General features: G+C 43.2%; 1 protein-coding gene across 1 annotated transcript; it reads right to left on the reverse strand.

Moving 5' to 3' along the window:
- Window positions 1–27,985, reverse strand: LOC138284975 (uncharacterized). Its single transcript, XM_069224348.1, has 4 exons — window positions 27,752–27,985; window positions 22,861–23,056; window positions 5,970–6,028; window positions 1–3,693 (listed from the first exon to the last, which is right to left on the reverse strand). Exons 1-4 carry the CDS (start codon window positions 27,909–27,911, stop codon window positions 3,194–3,196), a joined length of 915 nt encoding a protein of 304 aa, XP_069080449.1. The 5' UTR covers window positions 27,912–27,985; the 3' UTR covers window positions 1–3,193.

Below are 27,985 nucleotides of genomic sequence, written 5' to 3' on the forward strand. Positions count from 1 at the left end.
TAGAAATGTACTCTTTATTTAATCAACATTACAGGATCCAAGTACCAATGTATAAGGGAACTTTGTGTCTAAATATATTGCCGGCTCACAACTGTTGTAAATCATACACATACAGAATTTCTCATTTACAACTTATGAAAACATTTTAGAAATCTGTGTTAGAAGAAAATAGATTTACATTTCAAAAGGTGCAACAGAACAAAAAACACGCATGTTGACAACTCGGTTCATCTTCTAAAGAAGGCCCATTGGCAGCGTCCCACAATAATTAACATTTTTTAGATGTTTTATTAACCTATTCTTAATGTTTAGTTGAAGAACTTAATATCCCTGAAGAGTCATTTATTAAGTGGCTTCACAGAAGAGTTTAAAGTCAATCTATATATAGAGGGGCAGTCTGTGAACTAAAACTCAACTTTGTATAATCAAAACACAGAGATGTATTCAATCCATACTTAAACAGATACCATCAAAAAAAGAGACATTATGGAATACTCCACAACTGGTGATTATCAATCAAAATAATATTCTTCAGTATGATTCCAAACTAGATAATATCAATCTGTAATCCAAAACCCAAGCACACATTAACAAAGTGATATCCTGGAATGTAAAAGTCAACCACACATCATCTGATACAGAAACAGAAACAATGCAAACAACATATCATCAACAAAAATGGGCATTTGGGAATCAAAATCCTAGCCAAGAACATACAACAGAGACTCTTAATGGAATTCAAAACATACCCAGACAACATCAAACACAAGGTCTTTCGGGAATCAAAACCCGCATCATACAACATGAAAGAAGGGACATTCTGGTATTCTTAGGTTTGTTAATTGTGCTGTTGCTTGATTGCATAAGGAACGTGTGTTATTTTCCTTTTCACTAGATGACCCCTAAGTTCTGTATCCTGTGTGTTCCTATAAGAACCCTCACTCCAATGAAGAAACAGATATTAACTCTTCCCCCCATAAGGATTTTCATTGGGTCGATTGTCTTTTCTGTGAAGCCAGTGTGACTTCTTTGCTCATTCACACACTTTCTCACTCACTCAGATACTCACAGTCACTCACCTGTTCATGAAACATAAAGTGATTATAAATTACATTGTGATTGGAAATGAAAAATGTGAATATGCTCATTAAAAAACACATCTCACCTCTGAATTGTCTTAAATATTCTGATAAATATGGCCTGCTTTTTAGGAATTTCTATGTTTGTACTCTCCAAGCATTTGCTTTATCTGACATTGTCCAGCGAGAGAAGTCACCATTGTTAAAACAATTATAGTGCAAAACAATGTCAGACAAATTCTTTCTGCAGCAACCAGGGAGCTGAAGAGGCTAGCCAACCGGAAATTATAGTACAGCAACCAGAATTATTCGCCATTTCTTGATTTGTTGATGATTGTCTAGATTTTACCTTAATATTTTTTAATAGTAGGGGGGCTTTGTTTTATATAATATAGGTCCAAATGTGAAAAAAACAGTCATTTCCCAGTTCTGTGGTTATTGTGCCTTGTTTTGTGCAGTCGAAGCATACAATTAATGTAATTTTTGTGTGATTTTCCAAATCACTTCACCAGAGTTCTGTCTCTCTAAAGAAGATAGTGTGCAATGGAGTAAAAAAATTGATAGGTCCTAGTTAAGGGTTGTCACTCATTTGCAATGCCATATAATAATTACTTTTCCAGGAATGTTTTTTCTATAAGTGTGTTTCAATGGTAAGCCACTCTGGGCCTGATATATGGCGTGATTATGCGGACGCAAAAGGCACATTATCCCTTTTGCGACAGATTAGGGGCCTTTCCGAATGTACAATCCTTATTTTTTCAGCTGGCATGCAAATACTGACTCACAAAATAGGGATCGCAACTCGCAATTAGGAAGGGGAGTGCCAAGGGCGTCCCTCCCTGATTGCGAGTCGTAGGAGGATCTATGATTGCTTTGTGATCGCAATTGCGGTCACAAAACAATCACAGTTACCAACAATTTCAAATTGGTGGTAACCCATTCACAAATGTGAAGGGGTCCCCATGGGACTCCTTTCCCTTTGTGAATGGATGCGAAAATATTTTTCAGAGCTGGCAGTGGTCCCAAGGACCACTGCCTACTCTGATGAAATGAAAAGAAAGTTTTTCATTTTTTTGTTGTTGTTTGAAATGCATCAAAAAATGCTGCTTTATTGAAAAAGCAGTCACAGACATTGTGGTCTTCTTTTCCCAGCAAGCCACCTTCCCTGTGAGTGCAGCTAATCCTGATGTGGCGCAAACTGCTACCTACCTCATGAATATTAATGAGGCAGGTCAAAAGTAACCAGGGTGTTGTTATAAACCCTTGGACCCATCAATCAATTATATAACATAACATTTATGTTTATAATTTGCGGGGTGCTTGTACTGGGTACCTTTTTTCCAGTCAGATGAAAGGTTAAAGTTAGATGGGCATTTTTCAAGCTTATAAGTCTAACATCTGCCTAATCACAGTGCCTGCTACTTACCAACATGTCCTGTAAGTCATACAAGAGGTTTCATACGTCGATATGAGCATAAAATTACAAGAAGCGAAACGCACTGAAGTCAAACACGCACAAAGCAGGCAACCAGACTAGTGTGTGCCTGCTTCACTTCGGTACTTTTTTGTTTCTTGTAACTTTCTGCTCACGTAGATCTGTGCAACTTTCAGTATGACTACAGTACACATTCATTTTTTTCAGAAGCTCGGGCGTGTCATTTGAAACATATATATTTCCTAAACGTGGACATCAATTCTCCAAAATGCTGGAAGGCGGTGAAAGACACCACACACCCTTTAATGCTTCTTTTCTAGCCACGTTTTGCTCACAAGCGTCTTGTTTTGTGTTGAAAGGTTATGGTAACAGTAAGGTACGGAATCTACTTAAAGAGGGGGTTTGAACCCTACTACTTTCTGTTTCTGCCACTTGACCGCTGATATGAAAGTTTTCAAGACCCCCAAAAGGGGTACAAAAGGGCAAGCCTTTGGCATTAACTTGCATCCTTTGCTATTCTTAACTGAGGTCCATGTCGCAGAGACAAGAAATCTTGGATGTCACATCACAATCATAAATGTCCAATCAAATATTCAAGATACGACTTCAAATCAGTTTAGATCACTGACAACATATCTTTTTTTTATTATTTATGTTTTTCTGCATGCTTTTCCAGTGCCTAGCACGCCACTCTACTCTTGACTGCCATGTACGCAGAGTGGAGCAGCAAGATGAGTATCCAGCTGGAACATGATGCACTGTTGGCACTGTTTGTCGTTTTGGCCGTACTGGCGGTGACGCCTGTCGCATTACTGGCTGCAGTTGCATTATTGAGACCTATTTGGACTGTACTGGTGTTGACAGCTGTCGCATTACTGGCTGCAGTTGCATTAGCGACACTTGTTTGGACCGTACTGGCGTTGACAGCTGTCGCATTACTGCTTGCAGTTGCATTAGCGACACTTGTTTGGACCGTACTGGCGTTGACAGCTGTCGCATTACTGCTTGCAGTTGCATTAGCGACACTTGTTTGGACCGTACTGGCGTTGACAGCTGTCGCATTACTGCTTGCAGTTGCATTAGCGACACTTGTTTGGACCGTACTGGCGTTGACAGCTGTCGCATTACTGCTTGCAGTTGCAGTAGTGAGACTTGGTATCGTCGGTGCGGCGGTGCTCGCTGAATCAGATGCCGAGAGATGTTGTTGATTGAAATGCAAAAGAGAAAACAACAATCAGTTATGCTCATCATTGTCGTAATGCTTCCAACCATTAAATAGCAGTTTTATTACTTAACACATTTTAGCAGTAAGGAATATATGGGGGCAGAAATAAAGATAAACCAAACAGCTGCAGCTTAGAAGTAACAGTCCTGCTTATTCTCTGAATTTATGGCCAACTGATGTTCCCTTGTTATGATACGGCTGAAGTAATTTACAAGAAATACAGAAAATGAATGATCAAGGGCAGTCGTTCTCAACTGCTGGGAAGCAATCAAATACCCTGAGCCGTTTTGAGGTTACTCAATTACAGAATACTGGTGGTTCCTGGGGCCTGGAGTCAGTATCTGGTCAAAAGAGGCAAGATTGATTCACAATGTAACTTGCTATCTGGGGTAAAACAAATGTGGAAGCTGCAAGAAGTGTTTGTCGCATAGTTTCACTGGGGTAGTTAGTATAAGTATTTTCTGAATAGATGGGCTTTCAGTTGTATCGGTAAGATCGTGAGTGTTCTTAATGTTCTTGAAATTGGGGGTGCAGGAGGCTCCACCAGGGGATTGTTTTTGACCTTTTGTGAGTGAAGTTAGGAGGCATGATAGGGAGTCTTCTAAGAATTCCTAGATCCTTTAAGCCTGTAGGGAGAGTTCGAAATGTACTCCTTAAAAGGGCATGAATATTTATCTTTCCAGAGAGGGAAGAAGATCAGAACAAACTTAAGAGGACTTGCGGAAAAGGTTTTTCAGCCTGCGTTTGTTGGGCAGATTTTCGGATGAGCAAATATATGTATACATATCTGCTCATCACAGAAACTGAATTTTATAAGTTGAAGAGTTCACCTGGAAATCTGTGACTACTGCTAGTAACTTTTACGAAACCCAAGAGATGTAAATTTGCAACTATGCAAAGTCTTATGCTGCAGGTACAAATGTACCACTTTTTAAAAGAGATTCTGACCTTTATCTTACATGGATAAATTGAAAATATGACATAGGCAAGGCCAATGTGGCCTTGGCTGGAATCCGTAATATATTATGAATAGTAGGTATGTTAAAATCCAGTTTTTTTGTGATCCACTTATTTAAACTGACGTTTAATTATATTTGCAACTACATATGCTTTTTGAGGCGTAACAATATAAGTGTACATGCCTCTGAGTTGGTTTGCCTCTCGGTGTGAGTTAAAGTATTTATTTTTTGTGAAATTGCTCTGTCTACTGTTTATTTAGTGGCATGAATATATTTAGGAGCCTGAACCCCTGTAGTGGCCATTGCTGAGATCATTTTAAAATTATTGTCCATTAAATCTATTATCGGAGTAGCCCCCCGTTTTCCGTTTCTTGACGTGGGCCACAAAAACACTTCTGACATGCCTGCCTATGTCTAGAGCAGGGTTGTAAAGCATTCGTCCATGGACGAACAATCAAGGCCACACTTAGTGGAGAAACACTGACAAATTAAATTGTCCGCATCTAGGTCCCTTGCTCTTCCTTTGTATCACTTTTTGTGACGCAACCTGGTGCAAACCACCAAATTATATTTATGAAGCCACACAAAGCCACTTTGCAGGGCTTTGAGAGGCCTCATAAATATGGAGTTTGGCACAGAAGCACAAATTGCTGTGCCGCCTTACTCTGCACTAGGGAAGGGGTTTCCATGGATGTTGTGGTGTGTGTTCCCACATAATTCTCATGGATGTTGATGCATCTCCAGATTTACAAGCCCTTGTAAACGTGGGGATGCCCAAACCTCACGCCTCCACAGAGGAGGCGCACAGAGGAGAAATATGTTTATTTCTCCTTGTTGTTTCCTCTTTCTATGTGCAGCACACGTAGAAAGCGGAAAAAGCCTCCCAGGATTGTTTTTGTGCAAGAAGGTATCCCTTCCTGTACAAAAACAATCCTGCATGCAATGCAGGCACCCTTGCACCATGGTGCAAGGGTGCCTGCACTGGCACTAGGCAGCCAAAAGGGCACCAGCACAGGAGGAAGGGACAGGAATGCACGTATTGCATAAGTAGGGCACATTTCCGCCCTTTCCATTTGATACAGCACAGTGCAGCAAGGTGACTAGCAACGCTGCTCTGCGTCACAAAGTCATAGATTGTAGGTAAATGTTTCTTAGGTGATATTCTGAAACTCTTTTGTAGAGCTCTGTTCAACAAGCCTGTCCTAAAGTAAAAAGCTAACCAAGTGCTGTGTTAAACGTTTTTAGGTACAAAACATTGCAGATATGCTTACCGGTTTTCAAAACTTGTATAACTATGTAGGTGGTATTGTCATTGACAGTGATGAAAGCCCTGTCGAATTAAAAGAGATATTATTTCCAAATCCATTGTACACCTTTTAAGCGCTAAGAACTTTGACTCACACACATAACAATGCATTTGAAATAGTGTTTATAGATATTTACATGTTTTTAAACAATTTGCTTTTATATTTCTTCATTACATGAGGAGGAAAGATGAACTATTAGAAAAATAATTCAGATCATGTACTAAGACAATGCATCTTTCTCAAAACGACAACTTAAAAAACGTAAATGTATATATAATTATTGTGCTGGGTCTATGGGTGAGACACGCAATAGATTTTCAGGTGAGCATTAAGTTTCGTTTAGTGCATGCACTGATTTGGAATAAATCTGTGGAAAAATGTGAATGGGCTACACCATTTGCATTTTTAGCTGCAAATGTAGGCAACATGTTTGCTGTGGCAGGTATACACCTTGTCACGTCCTTTCTCAGTAGAGCATGCAGTGAAGTATGTACGTGACAGGCCATCGATTACATCATCTAGGTTCTCTGCTTGACACAAGGGAAAGTTACTCTTCGTGACTTACAAGGGCTCTGGAATACTGTGCTACGTTAGGAGTAGAGATACAATGAAGTGTCATATCCTGTTTGACCCCCGTATATGCAATGGGAGGAAGTAGCCAAAATATTAAAATATCCCCTAACCAAATCCCCGGGAGCGCCAACTCAAAAAAAAAAGCAAGTTAGCCCTACTGTTCCTAAAAAAAGCCCCTATCTCTCTTCCATCAAAACATCTATCCATTCATCATTTCACTCTTCCGTCCACCTGCTGATATCTACTATTTCACCTTTACGTTCTCTCATCCATTCATTCTTTAATCCATGAGTCACTCTTTCCCCATTACATCAGTTGGCCATGTCATCCATCCATTCTTTCACACATCCATCATCTATGCATGCATTCATCCATACATACATCCTTTGGCATATCCATCCATCCATTCACAGTCTCAGATTTCCCTTTATTCTTCCAACCTTCCACCTGTTCATCCACCTATCCATTCAATCGTCATTTTCTCCACTTATTCATCTACCCACTTATTCATCCACCCACTCATCATCTATCCTTAATATCACCCTTCCTACCTTTTTTCATACTTTCTTGCCTCCACCCTCTCGTCCGTTCAATATTCCTTCTTCCTTTCACTTTTTTATTTGTCCATCTTTCATTATTCCTTGCTCTGTGTTGCTTTCTGTTGACCTTGGTATTTGTTTATAGCAATAATGATGTGCTTGCCTCTGCTGTGTTGAAGGCAGAAGAGGCCAAAAAGAACACCACAGCCGCTGCAACTGCTAAAGCGCGCGTGAGTGGGGCTGGTTCTCGACGTCCCGCGCCAATGTCACTCCAAGAGGCAACATGGATGCGCGGTTAATGCATGGTGATATCAGCCAGCCTCCGTTGAACTAATGCATGCAAGAGCAGTGGAAGTGAACTGCCTGTGATGACGCAGAAATGAAGGTTTTACATTTATTAGCGCATAAACGTAGTGCTGCAATAATCAAGTGTGACTTTAACCGAACTAATAAAGATTGTACGGGGACAAATGTGCCCTCAGAGTAGTTCGCCAACATTTATAAGCGTGCTTTATATAACGTGATGTATTAGAATTGTACTAATCTGACATAACCGTAAACGTGTGCTATGATTTGCTTGTTTGAAATGTTTTAACTTAGCATAACTTTAGTGGAGGCTTCGGCCTAGTTGCCTTGTCTCACGGTTTAGATGCTCGTGTTTTTCTAATGTGCTAATAAAACGTGTATTCTTGCTTGAAGCTGTACTTTTCCAGTGAGATCGCTTCACATGCTTATCTTTAAGGTTTCGCCAGCCTGGCATCTTCTTCTTTGCTCCAAGGTCAATCTGCAGGTGCAGACAATGGAAGCTCTGAAAGTGAGTTAATTGGTAAAATATGTTGCAACTTACGTTCCCGACTCCAAGGATAATGTATGCCTAGGTAGAAGCTTGTGAATTGTTGTTTTGATTGGACAATTTGAAGCCAACCTATGAACCCTCCAATGGAAGACCCTACTGGATTTGAACTGTTGTTTATTTAAACCTGGTGCACAAGAAGAAAGCAGCCATTTTAGCCATTACAACCATTGCGGACATTACAGCCATTTTTAGCCATTACAGCCATTGCGGACATTACAGCCATTTTTAGCCATTAGACATTATTGCCCATTGCAGCCATTATGGCCCATCTTGCCGACCTCGTCATTTTGCCATCTTCTACGATGCCAATTGATGTTCGATGAGACTTTGATGCTTTCTCTAATCGAGAGAAAGAGACTTTAAATAATTCTCGCCCTAGAGACTTTAACTCTGATTTGCCCCTTTGCATGAAGTAGTAGTTTTGTCCTTTTATCTTGCCGCTGTGAGGCAATTGCCCCGTCCACCCTGCCCCTTTGCCCCCGTCCCATGCTGATCGAAACCGGTACCTGTGAGACGAAGACTTTCTTGAATGCTGATTGAATTGGGTAAATATGAAAGGAAAATGTACAATTGCATTGTGTTTCTTTTTAGGTAACCAACTGCTGATTTTTGATAAGAGCCCTAGTTAGGAGTTTTCCAAATTAATGTTGCTAAATTGTTTTTGCATGAAATCCCACATGCAGATGCTAATTTGAGGTTAGATGAGGATTCATTTGATGCACGATGCAATTTGAGACCTTGTTATGCTGACTAATGTATGCAATTAGCTCATTACAGATTATAGTTTAGTGGTTTGCGTTGCTATTATCGAATGCATTGTTATTCAAATGCTGCATAGATTGCATCTTTTCCGCCGTTATGGACAGCTATTAATGTTCATTTACATATATCATTTGGTGTTGAGACACATTTATATTGTGCTAGCTTTGTTAATATAGGGAAATAAATTCATTAATTTTGAATGAACTGGTGTGGTTATTCATGGCCGAAAGGTCATGGTTCGCCGAAATGTTTTCTGGATTAATTGTGAAGTGTTATGTTGATCAGGGCATTGCTTATGTTCATTATTGATTATTGATTTGATTAAATTGATTAATCTCGGGTGAAGAGAGCCCCACTTGGTCAAAAGATTCATCGACCCAAGAGCGTCCAAATACAGGTAATTTATTAGGTCGGAACGCTCTTTCAGTAGATGGTAGCAGAGGACGGTTACGCCCTTTGGGACCCCACTCGAGAGGTAACGGTTTCGCCCTTTGGGACCCCACTCGAGAGGTAACGGTTTCGCCCTTTGGGACCCCACTCGAGAGGTAACGGTTGCGCCCTTTGGGACCCCACTCGAGAAGTATATGGTGTTGAATTGAAGGTTAAGCTCTTTGAGACCCCACTCGAGAAGTATATGGTGTTGAATAAGATTTTTCTTGGGTAAAACAGATTGAGAGAATGATGATGCCCTAAGTCCCCCGCGACTTTCCCGGGATCTCGGAGCTTGCGAATGGAGAGAATGGAGGTGTGAAATCGGCGTTGGCGGTACTAGTGACGGTATGAGTGAAGTTAGGATTTTGCGCTTGCACAGCTTATTGCCGCAGATTGTTTGAAAAGGTTGCGAGGATTTTAGAGAATAGCGGAGGTGCGACTCCGAGTGTGAGAGTAGGGAAGTCGTCGAACTTCATGTGCATGTGGCGCTTTGTGCAGAAAAAGGTCCACGTGGTTGTTGTTGTTGAGACGGGCCCTGCGAGGTCAAGAGACTCCGGAGTATGTTGAAAAGTGTATGAGACACTTGTTTTATGTTGTGGTCTGGTCGGTTTAATAGGTTGACCGGGCGTGGTCAACGAGTCGGTACGTGTGTTAAGGGAGTGAAAGAAAACTTCGACTTCGGGCTTTGACAAATTCTAAGTGCACTAGAATAGATCACTGACAAGTTGAGAGCAGAGTCTGCGGGTCAGAATTTGCTTGCGAAAGTGGGGACCGAGAAAGATGGAATAACTGCCGAGGCTAGTGAAAAATCCCAAAGGTCCTGAAGCGATTGTGTTACCCTTCCTGTAGTAAACCGACAGATCTGTTTTATTATTATTTGGTTGCTCGCGATACATGCCAGAAGTTGTTACGAGAGGAGCTGAGTGAAGGAGGACAAGCCGCGAGGCTTTGTCAGCCGCAGTGTGTGTGAGTGTGACGTCACTAGGAGCCGCGCTGGGATAGGTTGGTTGCGGAGAAGGGTTGCGCACGGATTGGACGCAGTCCGTGGGGCTCGATTGGAAGGGGAAAGGCAAGCGAAGAGTATTCCGGGAATTAAAGTCACTTATTGATTACAAATTTTGTGAAATAAAAGACGAGAAAATGAAATTTTTTAAAGCATTAAAGAGTGCGATGAAGGGGGAGTCTTACATTAAAGCGAGCGTAGGAGAGGAGACGCCATCCGAAGGTACACCAGCTTACATTGTAATGGAGGAAAAGGGGGTAGCTCCGTGCCTTTGGCTAAAGCAATGGCACAAGCTGACAGAGAAACATGGGAGCGTAGCGTTCCCGATCCATGGGACATTCAATATAAGGATCCTAGAGAATTTGAGATTCGCGATGTACGACATGAAGGTACCTCCAAGGCCAGCACAGTTTGAGGCTCTAGCGATTTGGGAACTAATGGCTAGACAGCAACAGCAAAAGAAGTTCGAGAACAGGATAAGAAAAGTAGAAAAGACACTAGCGGACGCTAGGTGGGATAATGCACAGAAGGTGTGGAGGTCAGATATATTGCAGGGGATAAAATTGTTTCCCGCAATTGCTAAGGAAGGAGAGGCGACAGGCAAGAAAGCTACCTGTAAGACAAACAGGAGGTGTTCCAAAGATAGAGAGGACGAGGAAAAGTTAAGGAGAGAAGAAGAGTCAGAGGATGAGGAGTTCATCATGCAATTGCTGAACGACCGTCCACCATCTTATGCAGAGAGTGAACAAGGTCCAAGTACCAGTTCTGCCCCTCCGGCACCGGTACAGAATAATGGAACTCCGAATTCAGAAACGCCATCGGGATCTAAGGACCCGAGTTTACTGTTCACCCCGCAGATACCGCAGGTTAGGAGAATATATCCAGATGTGCCTATATTGAAAACAGCAGAAAATTATCAGCCGCAGGTCCCAAGGTACTACAGCAGTGACAACAGTACGGGAATGATTCTAGATCCAACCGTAATGGGAGTACAAAATGGTCGCAACCCAACATTGGCACAAGCTGAATCAACCCAGCTTTTGATGCCTCAAAAGCAGATGCAGGGGGGAACTGCACATGCTCAGATGACGGGGAGTCAGACGGGCATGCCGCCAATGATGACCCATAGTGTGGGAATGAACATGCCTCAGAACCTGGGGAATGGACAGAACCCAGATGCGATATCCCTACCCATTACTGTAGGTCCACCGGTACCTTTGTACATTCAGCCTAACTCAGGCATGAGCGGTCAAGTATCAGTGGAGCAGAGTGGGACGGAAAGGAGGTGCATAGAAAACACTCCAGAGACAACTCCGATAGCGGCTCTGCCAACTGGATCTGGGTCCTTGATGGAGTTTAGTCCCATATGTGCTCAGTCAACAGTGGTGAGGTTGAGTCCCCCACTGATGATACCGCTATCATCGAACACTGAAAAGTTGCCGCAACCATCAATGGCAGTCGATGTGAATGCTACACTGATGGGGTTGAATGCGCAACAGCTGACACAGTGGTTCAACAGTCTGAATTCCACACAAAGCTCAGCCAGTGGGAAGGGAGAGGACTATCTGAATAGGGTCAGGTTGAACATGGAAGCAGAAGAATTGGTGGAAGGGACTATGGGTTTGAATAGGTTAGAGTCCTACTCGGAAGAAGTGCTGAGGTATCTATGTCCCAGGATTACGAGAGAAGTGAACAAGGTACATAGAAGGTTGCAAGAAATAGCTGACAAAAATGGGGTTGAGATAGACAAGACAAAACACTTGAGCAGGAGCTATAGATTGGATTTCGGGACCACAGACTTTGAACACATGAGGTCAGCAGGCATGAAAACGCACCTTAGAGAATTGCTGCAGAGTGCACAAGTGTGGGGGTGCTTAGACAAATGGGAAAGCAGATGGGCAAAGAAAAAGGAAAAGAGGAAAGACAGTGTCCCAGAGCATAAGGAGAAAAGACCACACAGTAGTGATGCAATAACCATGTTGCCAATGAGGGAGACAGCAGGGGGGAAATTAATACATGTACCGTGGCACAGAAGCGACATTCAGTCTTTTACGGATGATTTTCCCAAACTGAGAGAGAAACCGATTGAATGGTATCAACAGACTGATAGGTTTGTGAAGCTTGCAAAATGTCTTTGGGAAGACCTGAACACCCTCTTTGAGATTGTGGTTCCGGCAGACTTGTGGGAAGACTGCAAAAGGGCTGTAGGTTGGCCGACAAGTGAACCAGAGAGGGACAGGGATACGGGTGCACCATCACCTATGGTAATGAGCTTGTACTATAAGGTGATTGAGCACTTGAAGACGAAGGTTGCCGCGAAAAATGTGGATTGGCAGAAGATTGATCGAACTGCCCAAGAGGCTAAAGAGTCGATTCATGGTTACTATGAGAGGTTGTTGAAGGCGTTCAAGAACTACAGTGGCACGGAAACAATAGAGGCGAAGGACATGCTTCATTTTGTGTTTAGATTTGTGGAAGGGCTGAGACCAGAGATAAGTCAGATGATAAAGACGCATTTGATTTGTTGGCAGTCGAAACCGATTGATGAGGTGTTGAATTATGCAAAATACTGTAGCGACGAAATTGAAGTGAAACAGAAAAGGTTGAAAGAGAAAGTGATGATGATGCAACTTAAAGCAGCTCAGACAGGTTTGCAAGGGTTGCAAGGGTTCCAACAGCAGATACCGCAGCCGCAGCCGCAGGGAAATATGGTGTTTCAGCCACAGGCGAGAGGCAGAGGCAGAGGAGGCTTTGGGAGTAATGGTCCGGATTTGAACACTGTTGCGATTCCGAATGGTGTGCAGGCAATGAAAAGGGTGATGCCGTGTCACGTGTGCGGGATCGTCGGACATTGGAAACGCGAGTGCCCGATGGTGGTGCAGGAAGGTGCAGGTGTTGGTCAGCAAAACAATGATGTCAATGCATTCCAGACAATGAGGGGACCGAAAATGAGAGGTCCAAACCCAAATTTTCAGACCATAAATCAGCTGCAGGGATTACAGCCCATGCAGCCGCAGCAGATGCAGATGCCCCGTATGCAGATGACGCAAATGCAGCCAATGCAACAGCAGTTTCCCATGGTACCTAATCAGCAAATGCAAATACCTTTGGCACCAGTGAGTCAGCAGCAAGTGATGGTTCCTCCACAGGTCTCGGGTCAGGTGATGAATACAAATGGCACAGTACAACAGTTCCCATTACACAGTGAGAATGGAATAAACAATGTATGGGAGAGTGAAAGTTCAGATGAGGAGGGAAATTGTGTGCTTGCAGCATCCTTGGAAGTTGATCAAAAGGGTCCGTATGTGGAGGGAACAGTTATGGGTCATTGTGTTTCATTCTTGGTTGACACAGGAGCCACACGTTCAACTGTTAGGAGCATTGAAGTACCAAATTTGCCACTCTCAGGGAGAACAGTTCAAGTAGTGGGAGTAGCAAACAGGCACCTGACGAACCCAATCACAGATCCAGTACCAGTCAGAATTGGTAACTATCAAGGGTCACATAAGTTTGTGGTATGTGACTCAAGCCCGATAGCACTGTTAGGGAGAGACCTATTGTGCAAATTGGGGTGTTCGATTATGTGTTCGAACGATGGAATAAGAATTCAGACGAGCAGTGATGGGGAAGAAGAGGACAGTGTAGAAGGGGAGGAGATGGAAACTGTCGATGAAGAATATCCTCTGATTAACCTTTTTCCGATGATAACTGAAGAAGATATTCCAGCTGAATTACGGGAAACAGTCGGGAAGGAAGTGTGGGATATGACAGGAAAAGAGGTGGGATTGGTGAAAGGAGTGGAACCAGTGAAAGTGACCATAAAACCCAATGTAACCTTTCCCCAGACCCCACAATACCACATGGCACAAGACACCCTCATGAAAGTCTCCCAACTCATTGACGAGTTTGTAAAACAGGGAGTACTGAAAGAAGTGTTAAGTAGTCCATGTAATTCACCAATAATGGGACTAATAAAGTCGAGTGGAAAGGTCCGAATAGTGCAGGACTTGAGGAAAATAAATGACATCATAATTAAATGCTGCCCTGTAGTACCGAATCCAGCTGTGATAATGTTTCAAATTCCTTGCGATGCCGAGTGGTTCTCAGTCATCGACTTGTCACAAGCATTCTTTTCGGTGCCTCTTCATGAGGACAGCCAATTTCTCTTTGTTTCAAATTCTTAGACAGAGTTTACAGTTGGTGTCGAATTCCTCAAGGGTTTTCTGAGTCGCCGTCAATTTTCAATCAGATTCTAAAGAAAGACTTGGAAGCGTTAGAATTGCCATTCGAGTCAACCCTAGTACAGTACATTGATGACTTACTGATTGCATCTAAGACAGAAAGTGGCTGCACAGCCGACACCATTGCTCTACTGAACCATTTGGGAAGGAATGGACACAAGGTGTCTCCTTCAAAGTTGCAGTTCTGTCAGAAGAAAGTAAAATACTTGGGTCATCAAATAGAGAAAGGGTCACGGAGAATAATGAAGGAAAGAATAACAAGTGTACTTCAAATGAGTCCACCAAAGACAAGGAGGGAGGTGAGGAAGTTTTTGGGGATGGTGAGCTACTGTCGCCAGTGGATTCCCAACTTCTCAACTCTAGCAAAGCCTTTACTGAAACTGACCCAGAAGGATGCCTTGGATGAAATTGAGCTGAAAGGAGATGAGATGGATGCTTTTATTGAATTGAAAGAATGCCTGTGCAGGGCTCCAGCTTTAGGTATGCCTGATAATACAAAGCCTTTCACATTGTTTTGTCATGAACGTGATGCATGTTCTTTGTCTGTCTTGACCCAAGCCCATGGTGGCATAAACAGACCAGTAGCGTATTTTTCAGCTACTTTGGATCCGGTCGCAGCAGCACTGCCAGGGTGTTTGCGCGCCGTAGCAGCAGTTGGTATCAGCCTCACTCAGAGTGAAGGAATAGTGATGGGACACCCATTAACAGTCATGGTCCCTCACTCAGTTGAGATACTTTTGACCCGCTCCCGAACACAACACATGACTGGAGCAAGACTCACAAGGTATGAAACAATAATTCTGGGCTCATCGAATGTGCAGCTGAAAAGGTGCACTACGTTGAATCCAGCAACCTTGCTTCCCGGTGAAAATGCTGAAATTGAGAACGCTGAAGACGTCGAGCACAACTGTCTTCAGGTGACTGAATTTTGCACAAAACCCCGACCTGACATTAAGGATACTAAGCTTGATGAAAATGACCAAATTGTTTTTGTTGATGGTTCATGTCTAAGAGATGCATTGGGAATTTTGAAAGCAGGATATGCTGTATGTACTGTAACAGGTGTCTTGGAAGCGTCCTGGCTTCAAGGAGTCTATTCCGCACAAGTAGCAGAGCTTGTAGCCCTTACAAGAGCATGCCAATTGTCTACATTGATGAAGGTTACCATTTACACTGATAGTCAGTACGGGTTTGGAATTGTGCACGACTTTGGGCAACTATGGTCACAGAGAGGTTTCCTGACCTCTTCAGGGTCCCCAGTGAAAAACGGGGAGAGAATAAGGGAATTGTTACACGCCATTCAGATGCCAGCTGAAATTGCAGTGGTAAAGTGTAGTGCTCATACAAAAGGACAGGACTATGTTTCCCTGGGAAATGCATATGCGGATCAAGTCGCAAGATTTTGTGCCTTGAACTGTATATTGCTCAGGGATGAATGGAATTTGATAAGTGAGCCAGAACTCGAACCAGCTGAAGCATTTGCCTTGAAGGTCGTGGATACAATGGATGAACTAAAAGCATTACAGAATAGCGTCAGGGAGGATGAAAGAGCTTCCTGGATTAAGTCACAATGTACAAGGAGACCAGATGAGTTATGGGTTTCAAATGAGGGAAAATTTGTTTTACCAAATAGTCTCTTATCGCAGCTAGCGTGGTTCTATCATGGGCAGGCTCACCTAGGGAGAGATGCCATGATAAGATTGTTCAAAACTGATTGGTTTAACCCCAGATTCCGTCAAGTTGCAGAAGCAGTTTGCCATCGTTGTGTCATTTGTCAGCAGATGAACCCAGGAAAGGGAACGGTTGTGAACGTGAGCCACATTGGCAGGGCGGGAGGCCCGTTCAGCAGAATGCAGATGGACTTTATTGAGATGCCTGTGCATGGAGGTCTGAAGTATGTGTTGGTGATTGTGTGCATTTTTAGTCACTGGATTGAGGCATACCCTACACGTAGAAATGACAGCCTTACAGTTGCAAAACTATTGTTGAGGGAGTTGATACCACGTTTCGGATTCCCGATCTCTTTAGAATCAGACAGAGGAAGTCACTTCAATAACGAGGTGATAAAGTTACTTTGCGCAGCGCTGAACATTGAGCAAAAACTGCATTGTAGCTATCGCCCTGAAGCCTCAGGACTGGTGGAACAAATGAATGGTACACTGAAATCAAGAATGGCGAAAATATGTGCATCAACAAATTTGAAATGGCCTGACGCATTGCCTTTGGTGTTAATGTCAATGAGAAACACCCCTGACAGAAAAACTGGATTGTCCCCGCACGAAATTCTCATGGGCAGGGCCATGAGACTTCCTGCAGTTCCCGCAAACGCGCTTTTGAATATTACAGATGATATGGTGTTAGACTACTGCAAAGGTCTGGCTGACGTGGTTCGCTCTTTCTCTCACCAGGTGGAAGCAACCACCTTGCCACCGATCCAAGGTCCAGGACACACACTGAAAGCAGGTGACTGGGTCGTGATAAAGAAGCACGTGAGGAAGTCGTGTCTGGAACCCCGTTGGAAAGGCCCTTTCCAAGTGATCCTGGCGACCACTACCGCTGTGAAGTGTGCGGGAGTTCCCAACTGGATCCACGCCAGTCATACAAAGAAAGTGTTGTGTCCCACAGATGAGGAAGTTGAAGCGCTGAAACTGCCAGTACCTGATAACAAAGTGCCGAGCGCTGAGACAGAGCAAAACAGAACTAGAAGCGAACAGGCAGAAATAGAGGAGAGAGAGATATTCTCTGAGGACGAAGCAACCGATTCACTTGGGGAAGACCAAGGAGAAACCTCAGACAGCGACGAAGCAGCTGAAGGTAGCAAAGAGCCTGAAGCAGCTGAAAGTCACAAAGAGCCTGAAGAAAGTAACGGTGACAAAGGGCTCGAAAGAGGTGAAGAAGCAGGAGAGCCTGATCAGAGGAGGGCTTTCCCAGAAGCAGACGGTACAGAAAAAGAAAAGGAAAACCTGATTGACTCCCCAGAAGGAGGGGACAAGGCAGAACAGAACGAAACTGTTCAAACTTCCTCAGAAGAGATCGCAGGTCCATCAAGTGGACACAGTGCAAAGAAAAGACCAAGTATATCACCAGTAAAACTAAGAACTAGAGAAAAGTTGAACGACAGTGAAGGGCCAAGAGTGAAAGAGAAAAGAAAGGAAGTGTCTGTCGTGGTACCAACATCAAGTGAAGAAAAAGACTTGGCCAAAGAGGAAAGTACCAGTGAGGCAGAATCGAAGAGAGATGCAAAATTGAAAAGGAAAAGGATACCAAACAGGAGATATTCCGGTCCAGAATGGGCATATGTAGTCAATGACGATTGGACTGACGAATTTGTATCTCTTAGCCTCGAGAACGAAGAAGAAGAGATACCAATAGAAAAGAAAAGTTTTATGGACACTATTGACTGAAAAACTGATAAATGACATTGCTTGCTATAATCTAACGTGATACAACCAGCTGAGACATTGCTAAACCGGATGAGACATTTGCTAACTTGATAAGACTTTGATAACCTGATTGACTCTTAAACCCGATTTGAGACAACGTTGCTAACTGATAAAAGACTGAGTTATTGCCGAATTGAGACGAATGCTGCTAACCGATAAGTGACTGGGCTCCTGAAGAAAACTGTGTGAACATTGCGCTCGTTCAGCTTTGTAACAAATTGCTAAATCGTTTCTTTATAGGTGCTTCTAGCTCTCTGATTCTATACAGATCATGACTAGGTACGCTACACAAAACAGTAGAGTGAAATATTGTAAATATGCGTGTATAGGCTTGATAACTGCATGTGTACTAATAATAATGGCAATAGTGCTTGCAACGCGTGGTAAGGGTGAGAATGAGAAAATTGATGCTTCTACTTCTGCTCCTGTTACTGTCACTGAACTAACCGCATTGAAAAGACTAGAATTAGATGAGAGACACTTGCATGATAAGAAGGAACTTTCGTATAATGTTTTCTATCGCCTACTAACAGAATATGTTGAGACTATGGATGCGAAAGATTGTTATGTGTGTACACAGATACCAACATCGGTAACGGAAGGGGTGACTTATCACCACATGCCTCTTACATATGGGATTACATGTAGTTTAGTAACTTCTAGATTTTATGGTCAAACTAACATACAGTATTTTTATTCAAATTATGTTACCTTTGCATATGTTCCTATAATAACGCAACTAAGCCAGATTGCTAAAGATTGGGATGCTAAAATAATGAGGGAATTTTTCGAGCCAATGCAACCTTTTGAAACAGCTCACGCTCATAGGGATAATCTTACCTGCTCGCTCTCTACAGTAGAAATAAGCTTTTTAGATCGCACAGATGATAGAAGGGCACAAATGAATGCGAAATTAGAAAAAGAGCTAAGTAAGAGGACTTCAGTAGATAATTATGCTTTTGCTGCAATAAAAACACAAGGAAAAATAGCTTTAGACGCTTGGCATGTAGGGAAATTTTGTATATATCGTGGTGAATCTTATTATGATAACATTTTCGTGGGAGCGAGTGAATGTAAACATACGTTTATCTTTAAGGCCAAATGGACATTCATGCTGAACGGACTTGACCCTGTCATACCTGGTGTATATTACATTTGTGGGCATAATGCCTATTATCGTCTTCCAAAGGGATGGTGGGGGAGATGTTATTTGGGTATAGTGTTCCCAAAGGTTTATCAACTGGATGACTTATCAGTGATTCCAAAGACGTCTGGATCTCATCGTATCCAGAAAAGAGAGACCGCAGCTGCTGTGGTAGGAGATATATTTGGAGCCATGATTCCTTCATTGGGAGTTGTGTTGAATTCCATCAAAATAAGAAAGTTGTCTACTATAGTGGATAACATGTTGACAAAGTTTTCAGGTGCTATAATCCTGATGGATGCTGAACTTGCAGCGGAAAGAGCTATGACTCTTCAAAACAGGCTTGCCCTAGACATTCTTTTAGCAAAGGATGGCGGCGTTTGCAAAATGCTTGGTGCGCGTCACTGTTGCACGTATATACCAGACAACAGTGTGAAGATTAAAACAATGCTTGCAAATCTAACAAAAGAGAGTGCAGACTTGAAGGAATTGAAAGAACCAGGAGTTTGGGAGAAGGTTGGAAAGGGAATTGCTTCAGTGGGAAATTGGCTTGGTGGCATTTGGAATGGAATATTACTAAAAATAATACAGGGAATACTAATAGTACTAATTTGCATCTTTGGGATTTGGGGAATAAAGAGGGGAATACTAATGATCATGGCAAGAATTAAGAGAAGGAAGGAAGATAAAATGATGAAAAGAATAGCAGAAGAATACAAGGCAAGAACAAGGGGAACTAAAAGGCAAAGAGAACTGACAGAATTTTAATGGAATAAAATTTGTGGGAATAGTTTTGTGTGATGACAAATAGTCATCAGAGGAGGGATTGATGATGCAGAAATGAAGGTTTTACATTTATTAGCGCATAAACGTAGTGCTGCAATAATCAAGTGTGACTTTAACCGAACTAATAAAGATTGTACGGGGACAAATGTGCCCTCAGAGTAGTTCGCCAACATTTATAAGCGTGCTTTATATAACGTGATGTATTAGAATTGTACTAATCTGACATAACCGTAAACGTGTGCTATGATTTGCTTGTTTGAAATGTTTTAACTTAGCATAACTTTAGTGGAGGCTTCGGCCTAGTTGCCTTGTCTCACGGTTTAGATGCTCGTGTTTTTCTAATGTGCTAATAAAACGTGTATTCTTGCTTGAAGCTGTACTTTTCCAGTGAGATCGCTTCACATGCTTATCTTTAAGGTTTCGTGCCAGCCTGGCATCTTCTTCTTTGCTCCAAGGTCAATCTGCAGGTGCAGACAATGGAAGCTCTGAAAGTGAGTTAATTGGTAAAATATGTTGCAACTTACGTTCCCGACTCCAAGGATAATGTATGCCTAGGTAGAAGCTTGTGAATTGTTGTTTTGATTGGACAATTTGAAGCCAACCTATGAACCCTCCAATGGAAGACCCTACTGGATTTGAACTGTTGTTTATTTAAACCTGGTGCACAAGAAGAAAGCAGCCATTTTAGCCATTACAGCCATTGCGGACATTACAGCCATTTTTAGCCATTACAGCCATTGCGGACATTACAGCTATTTTTAGCCATTAGACATTATTGCCCATTGCAGCCATTATGGCCCATCTTGCCGACCTCGTCATTTTGCCAACTTCTACGATGCCAATTAATGTTCGATGAGACTTTGATGCTTTCTCTAATCGAGAGAAAGAGACTTTAAGTAATTCTCGCCCTAGAGACTTTAACTCTGATTTGCCCCTTTGCATGAAGTAGTAGTTTTGTCCTTTTATCTTGCCGCTGTGAGGCAATTGCCCCGTCCACCCTGCCCCTTTGCCCCCGTCCCATGCTGATCGAAACCGGTACCTGTGAGACGAAGACTTCCTTGAATGCTGATTGAATTGGGTAAATATGAAAGGAAAATGTACAATTGCATTGTGTTTCTTTTTAGGTAACCAACTGCTGATTTTTTATAAGAGCCCTAGTTAGGAGTTTTCCAAATTAATGTTGCTAAATTGTTTTTGCATGAAATCCCACATGCAGATGCTAATTTGAGGTTAGATGAGGATTCATTTGATGCACGATGCAATTTGAGACCTTGTTATGCTGACTAATGTATGCAATTAGCTCATTACAGATTATAGTTTAGTGGTTTGCGTTGCTATTATCGAATGCATTGTTATTCAAATGCTGCATAGATTGCATCTTTTCCGCCGTTATGGACAGCTATTAATGTTCATTTACATATATCATTTGGTGTTGAGACACATTTATATCGTGCTAGCTTTGTTAATATAGGGAAATAAATTCATTAATTTTGAATGAACTGGTGTGGTTATTCATGGCCGAAAGGTCATGGTTCGCCGAAATGTTTTCTGGATTAATTGTGAAGTGTTATGTTGATCAGGGCATTGCTTATGTTCGTTATTGATTATTGATTTGATTAAATTGATTAATCTCGGGTGAAGAGAGCCCCCCTTGGTCAAAAGATTCATCGACCCAAGAGCGTCCAAATACAGGTAATTTATTAGGTCGGAACGCTCTATCACCTGCACTGGTGTGCACTGAGGGAGGCTGAATCTCAGAACACAACACCTACACCAGTGCCCTGTGCCTCTCACAGTGCAGCTGTGGCTGCGACTTACAGACGCAGAAAATGTAACCGTACCTTGAGAGGGGACATAATTTTGTGAACCCAGGCCAAGTCTCGTCATGCAGCTTACTGCGGAGCACGGACGCACACAGGAGTCTGTGCTTGTGTGTTTCCAGAAATGTCCCTGTGTACAGCGCATTCATTAACTCCAAACGTTTCTAAGTTAATGCACAAACTGTAGAAAGTACGGCTGGACTTGGAGACACAGAGTTGTAAATGACTCTTCGGGGTTCACTTTCATGCTATAAACAGCTCACGCATGAAATTTATAGACACATCCAAAGTTCTAAACATTCGCATGTCGTCAATTACTACCCAGGAAACAAAGCTACTCATTGAGCTCTCACTTGAGCCATTTTATATAGGCTGGCTTTCAATCAAATGATGCTCAGTCATCAAATTAACTCTGAAGTGTAAAACTAAGACACTTTAAAGACATCCTTGCCTATTCAGTTTTCATCAACCTAACCGATAAGGTCCACGCAAGATCGCAACGGCCACATCCTCTTCTTATGTGTGCTGTATAGGAATAACCGTATAAAATACAAACACATGTAGAGCAACAGTTGCACGTGAACATGGGCAGTGCCCAAGCTGGGTACCCTGGCACAGCAGTGACATGGCACTGGTACTGAAAGTATGAGCCGAAATAATGGGTCCCTTTCGAGCCCTGGAGTGCAATATGAGTAGCTTGGCGAGTTCTGCTCTGCAGCATTTGTTGCTGATACGTGTGTGAGTCCTTGGCCGGTTCTCAGAGTGTAGAGCGTGGTGAGGCCTTTTGTGCATTGTTAATAGATTCGCAATGGCGTCTTGCAAAAGTGCTGGTGAGCAATGCGAGTAGTTAGCAGCTGCGGGAAAAGACGGTTCGGGTGAGAAAGGTGAGAAGCTTTCACTACTCACAAGCAATTCAGGCCTTACTCAGAACCAGTGCTTGAAATGGAAAAATAGACGTGCCGGTACTCTGAGTCAGACTACCTGCTTGTTTCTGAGAAGGGCCGGTACTCTCCAATTAAAAGTATTACGTTTTTGTTGACGAGCGCATGGACTTTCACTCTCAAAATAAAAAAGTGCCGGCACTCAGTATCGGACAGTACCGGCCCATTTAAAGCCCTGCTCAGAACTGCAAAAATACAACCTAATCTAGTTGAGTGTACCAGCCACAGGCGACACCTCACTTGCCTTTCACCCACTCCCAATACACTAAGGTCATGACACGTTGAAGTACTGAACTCCCAATGAGGTGCTCTTACCGTATTGTTGCCGAGATTCCATTGGGGGACTTCCAGTAGGCAACCAGTGGGACAGGGCCAGACATGTATGTATCGTTGCTGTTAGTACAATAATTCATTCCATTGCTAGCGTTCCATGAGCCCGTGGTGAGGTTACTGCCTTCTTCTGATGCTCGAAAACTCACATACGTGACATTACCAGTTCCATTAATAGTCACTGCAAGGCAAAAAAAAAAACCATGACAACTGGTTCCAACGCTTAGCAAACAAAGGCATCATTCACTCTGAAGTGGCTGAACGATGGCGTTGCTGTGACATGAAAAGGGTAGAGATGGAAGAATAGCTAAAGTGGCGTGGGCTTGAAAGAGTGGTCATGATATTTTTGTAAAAGTCGTGGCCTTGAAAAATGCGCATCCTTTACAGCCAAGTTACATTAAATCAGCAATACTCTTAGTGAAATGTTTATTTACCATGCATGTCGCTGCAGTGTTCTCGGGCAGGGTGTGTGGAACGCCCTATTTTGGTCACAACGTTATTAGACCTGACATATTGTCCAAAAGAATGTGAGTTAAAGGCGTTTAATTTTTATTCTTTTCATTGTTCATTTCCTCTTTCAGTTAATTCATTTGTCACCCAACAATATGTGTTTATGATGTTCTAAAGCAGTGGTTCCCTACCTGTGGTCCGGGGACCCCTGGGGGTCCGCGAAGCCTCCTCTGGGGGTCTGCGACTGCTTAGAAAATGATAAAACAATAACAGATTAGGTCCCCAGCTTTCAGTAATGACTCAGTGGGGAGTCCCAGGACTCCAATAATGAGTCAGTGGGGGTCCCTGGGTTCCAGTAATCATAAAGCAGGGGGGCACAGAAGTCAAAAGGTTGGGAACCACTGTTCTAAAGTGTTCGACTCAAAACACGCAAATTTGTTTTCAAACTTCGGAAGCCTTGCAAAATGTAAAATTCTACTTTTTTTTAAAGGGTTTCTTGAGTTACCTTTTGCTGAAGAAACTGTTAACCCTAAAGCAAAAATTAACACAAATCAGAGAATGGATCGCTGTCTCATTGTGATAGTGCCCCATTCTTGGTTCTAGGACAACCGATGGCTCCAGCATGCAAACTATCTCTTTGAACCTAGTCCTTGGCTCCGGAGAAAGTACTTTATGGCCAAGACCGGACTGGGGAACCAACAACAGTCCTGACAAAAAATGCTCTCACAAGTCCCACTCCATTTTCTCCTCATAAAATCTCTTTTTTACCATCTACCTCGCTCGCCTCTTCTCTCCTGCATCTCTCATTGCTTTCTTTTAATCTTTACCCTCCTTTCCTCTTGAACTCTCCCCAGTGACTGCAGAAATTAACCTAGGGGAGTTATGGAAAGTGACAAAGGCACCATGAGCGGCCCTGGGCTTGCAAAACCTGCCTTCAAAGGCTCCTGCCCACAGGTGAAATGATCTGTCTTCCCACTCTCTGGTCAACTGGAGGCTCAACTCCGTCACTCGAACCGAGAGTTCTAGGCTGCGACACTACCTTCTCCTCCTCCACCAAGGCCCAAGCAATCCTGAATGTTCTATTTCTCCATTCTCTGCATGCTGGAACCCGAAGAGACCTTGGAGGTTTCCATTTGAAACCTGGAGCCCAACATGGGCCTAAGCAGTAACATCTGCTTTACAGCTCCCTCTCTCCCAGCAGACATCCTGCAGATGGAAATTATATAGGTGGTCCAGCTGGATAGAAGTGCCTTGCTTCCTGCTGAACATGTTGCATTTCTGACCCATATGAAGTTTCAAACTTCGATTCACAGCTAGATCAGTGAATATTTTCCCTTCATCCCAACCTTCTCGGCCCATGAGAGGTCACTGGCTGTGAATCCTTTTCATTGCGAGTCATAAATAAGGTGATAAGTTGCTTTTGGGGCAAAGATCAGGGTAAGTCAAGCCTTGGAAAGCACTATTCAGTCTTGTAGTCCCTTGTGCCCCTCGACACCTGTCAATATGTGTGACCACAGGCTAAGACAACTGAAATGTCCCACACACTGCCAGGAGACAGCATGAGGAATATTCTACCACTCATTTACTCAACGGAGTGTTTATACGCATTCTTTCTGAAGAGACACATTACTCTTTTCTCTAGTGTCTTTTATGCACCCTTTCTTCTCATCTTTTCCCAGACACATGACTGTCTCTGAACAGGCAAATCCTGTTGGCATTCTCAGACAGAAGGTCAAGGAAAAATAATTGTGTAAGCCTGTGATTTTGACTAACACTTTTAGGCAGTATGGCAAATGTCTCGGTGCTGGGACAGCACTAATTTTGCTGTGTTGGAGCTTTATTCTCGAAACAGTTGAATGCCTGCACCTATAGTTTTACCACCTCTCAGGGGTGCAGATTTATGATAGACTTAGGCCGGTATTTATACTTTTTGACGCTAAACTGCGCTAATGCAGTTTAGCGTCAAAAATTTTTGCGCCGGCTAACGCCATTCTGAAGCACCATGCGGGCGCCGTATTTATTGAATGGCGTTAGCCGGCGCAAGCAGACCGGCGCTGCCTGGTGTGCGTGGAAAAAAACCACGTACACCAGGCAGCGCCGGCATTGGGAAAAATGGCGTTAGGGCGTCTTAAAATGGCGCAAGTCAGGTTGACGCTAAAAAATCGTCTTAACCCGATTTGCGCCATTTGAAACGACACCCAGACGCCATTTACATGACTCCTGTCTTAGTAAAGACAGGAGTCATGCCCCCTTGCCCAATGGCCATGCCCAGGGGACTTCTGTCCCCTGGGCATGGTCATTGGGCATTGTGGCATGTAGGGGGGCACAAATCAGGCCCCCCTATGCCAAAAAAAAAATATAAAAAAAAAAAAATGTATACTTACCTGAACTTACCTGAATGTCCCTGGGGTGGGTCCCTCCAGCCTTGGGTGTCCTCCTGGGGTGGGCAAGGGTGGCAGGGGGGGTCCCTGGGGGCATGGGAGGGCACCTGTGGGCTCATTTTGAGCCCACAGGCCCCTTAACGCCTACCCTGACCCAGGCGTTAAAAAGTGGCGCAAATGCGGGGTTTTTTGACCCGACCACTCCCGGGTGTGATTTTTGCCCGGGAGTATAAATACGACGCATTTGCGTCGCCGTCATTTTTTTAGACGGGAACGCCTTCCTTGCATCTCATTAACGCAAGGAAGGCGTTCACGCAAAAAAATGACGCTCTTTACTCATACTTTGGTGCTAGACGCGTCTAACGCCAAAGTATAAATATGGCGTTAGTTTTGCGCTGAATTTGCGTCGAAAAAAACGACGCTAATTCGGCGCAAACGGAGTATAAATATGCCCCTTAATTCCTAAAAAAAAACACTAAGAGCCTGGAAACATCCGCTAGTTGCAGTTTTTCACTCAAAATCTTAGAGAAGTTTAGTCATTTGCTTTTTCTCCATTCAAAATCTTTAAGTGTATATCAATGCATGAGCTAAAAAATAGAGCAAGTGCAAATTATCTTGCTAAATATTTTCTATTTCTTTCCTTCCCAACTTCCCCATTGCGAGGGGGCTATTTTGAAGTTTTTGTGGCCCCTTATCACCAGGTTTTACCTGGCACTGACAGACAGTGGAAACTGCCCATCTGCAGTCCTACCAGCTAAATCAAAAAAGTCACTGTGCGAGGAGTGATGGGACCTTGGAGGGGTTGGGACTTCTTGCTGTGAAGAACATAAGTGCCAGTTTTTCCGCTGCCCCACCCCTAAACACCTTGCCGGCAAGAAAGAGCTTGCTGAGGCCGGTGTCAATATCTCAGGGTGTTTTCGCACCCCTTAATGAACGTCTGCAGTTCAATCCCTCTGAAAACGATTTGGTAATCCACTGTTTACAGTGCTTTCTAGCTTGTTTTCTCTGCCACCATGTGATATCAGCTCCTCACAGGATGACTGTACTAAGGCAGCAGATATTGTGTGACACACAGTGGCATCTTGTGAGATGACAGGTCTGAATGTGTTTGTCCACTCTAAATTGGGTGGGTGGACACATGGCCAAACCTCCACAGCCCTTACTCTGGGGGGGCATCAAAAAGGTTATGTCTGTGGCGGAGATGTAGTTGTCTCTACTGTTGACATAATTAAAGTCCACCCTACTTTGAAGGAGGTGGGCAAAACTTCAGTTTGTCATGGAGGGTACATTGTTCTGTTGTGATGGACTACCATTGTCGCAAAATTAAAACTCATGCCCTAAATGACCAGGGTAAGAAACCCCACAAATGTTCAAATTTGTGAGTATTTACAACTTCCACGGCATTACCATAATGTAACTCCTATTTCCTCCTCCAGAGTGAGATTTACTCAAACAAAAACGAATGGCGTTGCCATTGAGTCATGGGCCCTAGCACGAGGAAGGAAATGAGCCCCCTAGCTATTTTTTTTAACTGTGAAATGCTGTAGTAATCGGGGTTCAGTTAGCCCTACCTAACTTAGACTCAGCACAGCAGTCTTCTCAGTGGATATCCTGGCTTAGGGTGTGTAGAAGGAACAACAATTTGTGCCAGGATGTTCAGAGGGAAATCACTACAACCTCTTCATTTTACAAGTGTTCCTAGAAAAGGAGAGGGGCAGTAGACATGAGGCAGTTGAGGTCTGCAAGGATTTAAGTCATGGAAGTGCGAGATAGGGGCAACAGGTGCTTTGGTAATGGTAGAGAGGGCAGTGGGGTAAGTTGAGGGGGTCATACATCACTCTCAGAGGGATCTAGGATTGCAAGGAACAGAAGAGGCCACTCTTTTGGCTTCCTGCTTCTTCCAAGGCACAATATAGTCCATCGTCATTTTAATAAAAAAAGTTTCGAACTTTAAAAAAACCCACAGTTTTAGTCCTTAAATGTTCTATGTTCACACAACCATAGTATGACTCACTCATTCTTGAGGCACGTAACATTCAACTTACCACCATAATTCGTGTTCCGGATGTATGTGTCAGGTGTCAGAGTTAGCGTAAAATTCCCACTCGAAGTTGTATTGCTTGAAAAGTTGCAGACTTGCTGAAGATAAATGGGTTCCACCATTACAGCCAGCACCAGCAGGAGCATAGTGGTTGTGGCTGCCATCTTAATCTGTGCGATTCCGGCTCACCTGCTTTTCACGAAGAACACCTGTCAGACTGATACCTTCAAAAAAGGTC

The sequence above is a fragment of the Pleurodeles waltl genome, chromosome 3_1 (genome assembly GCF_031143425.1).
Source record: "Pleurodeles waltl isolate 20211129_DDA chromosome 3_1, aPleWal1.hap1.20221129, whole genome shotgun sequence".
NCBI classification, from domain to species: Eukaryota; Metazoa; Chordata; class Amphibia; order Caudata; family Salamandridae; genus Pleurodeles; species Pleurodeles waltl.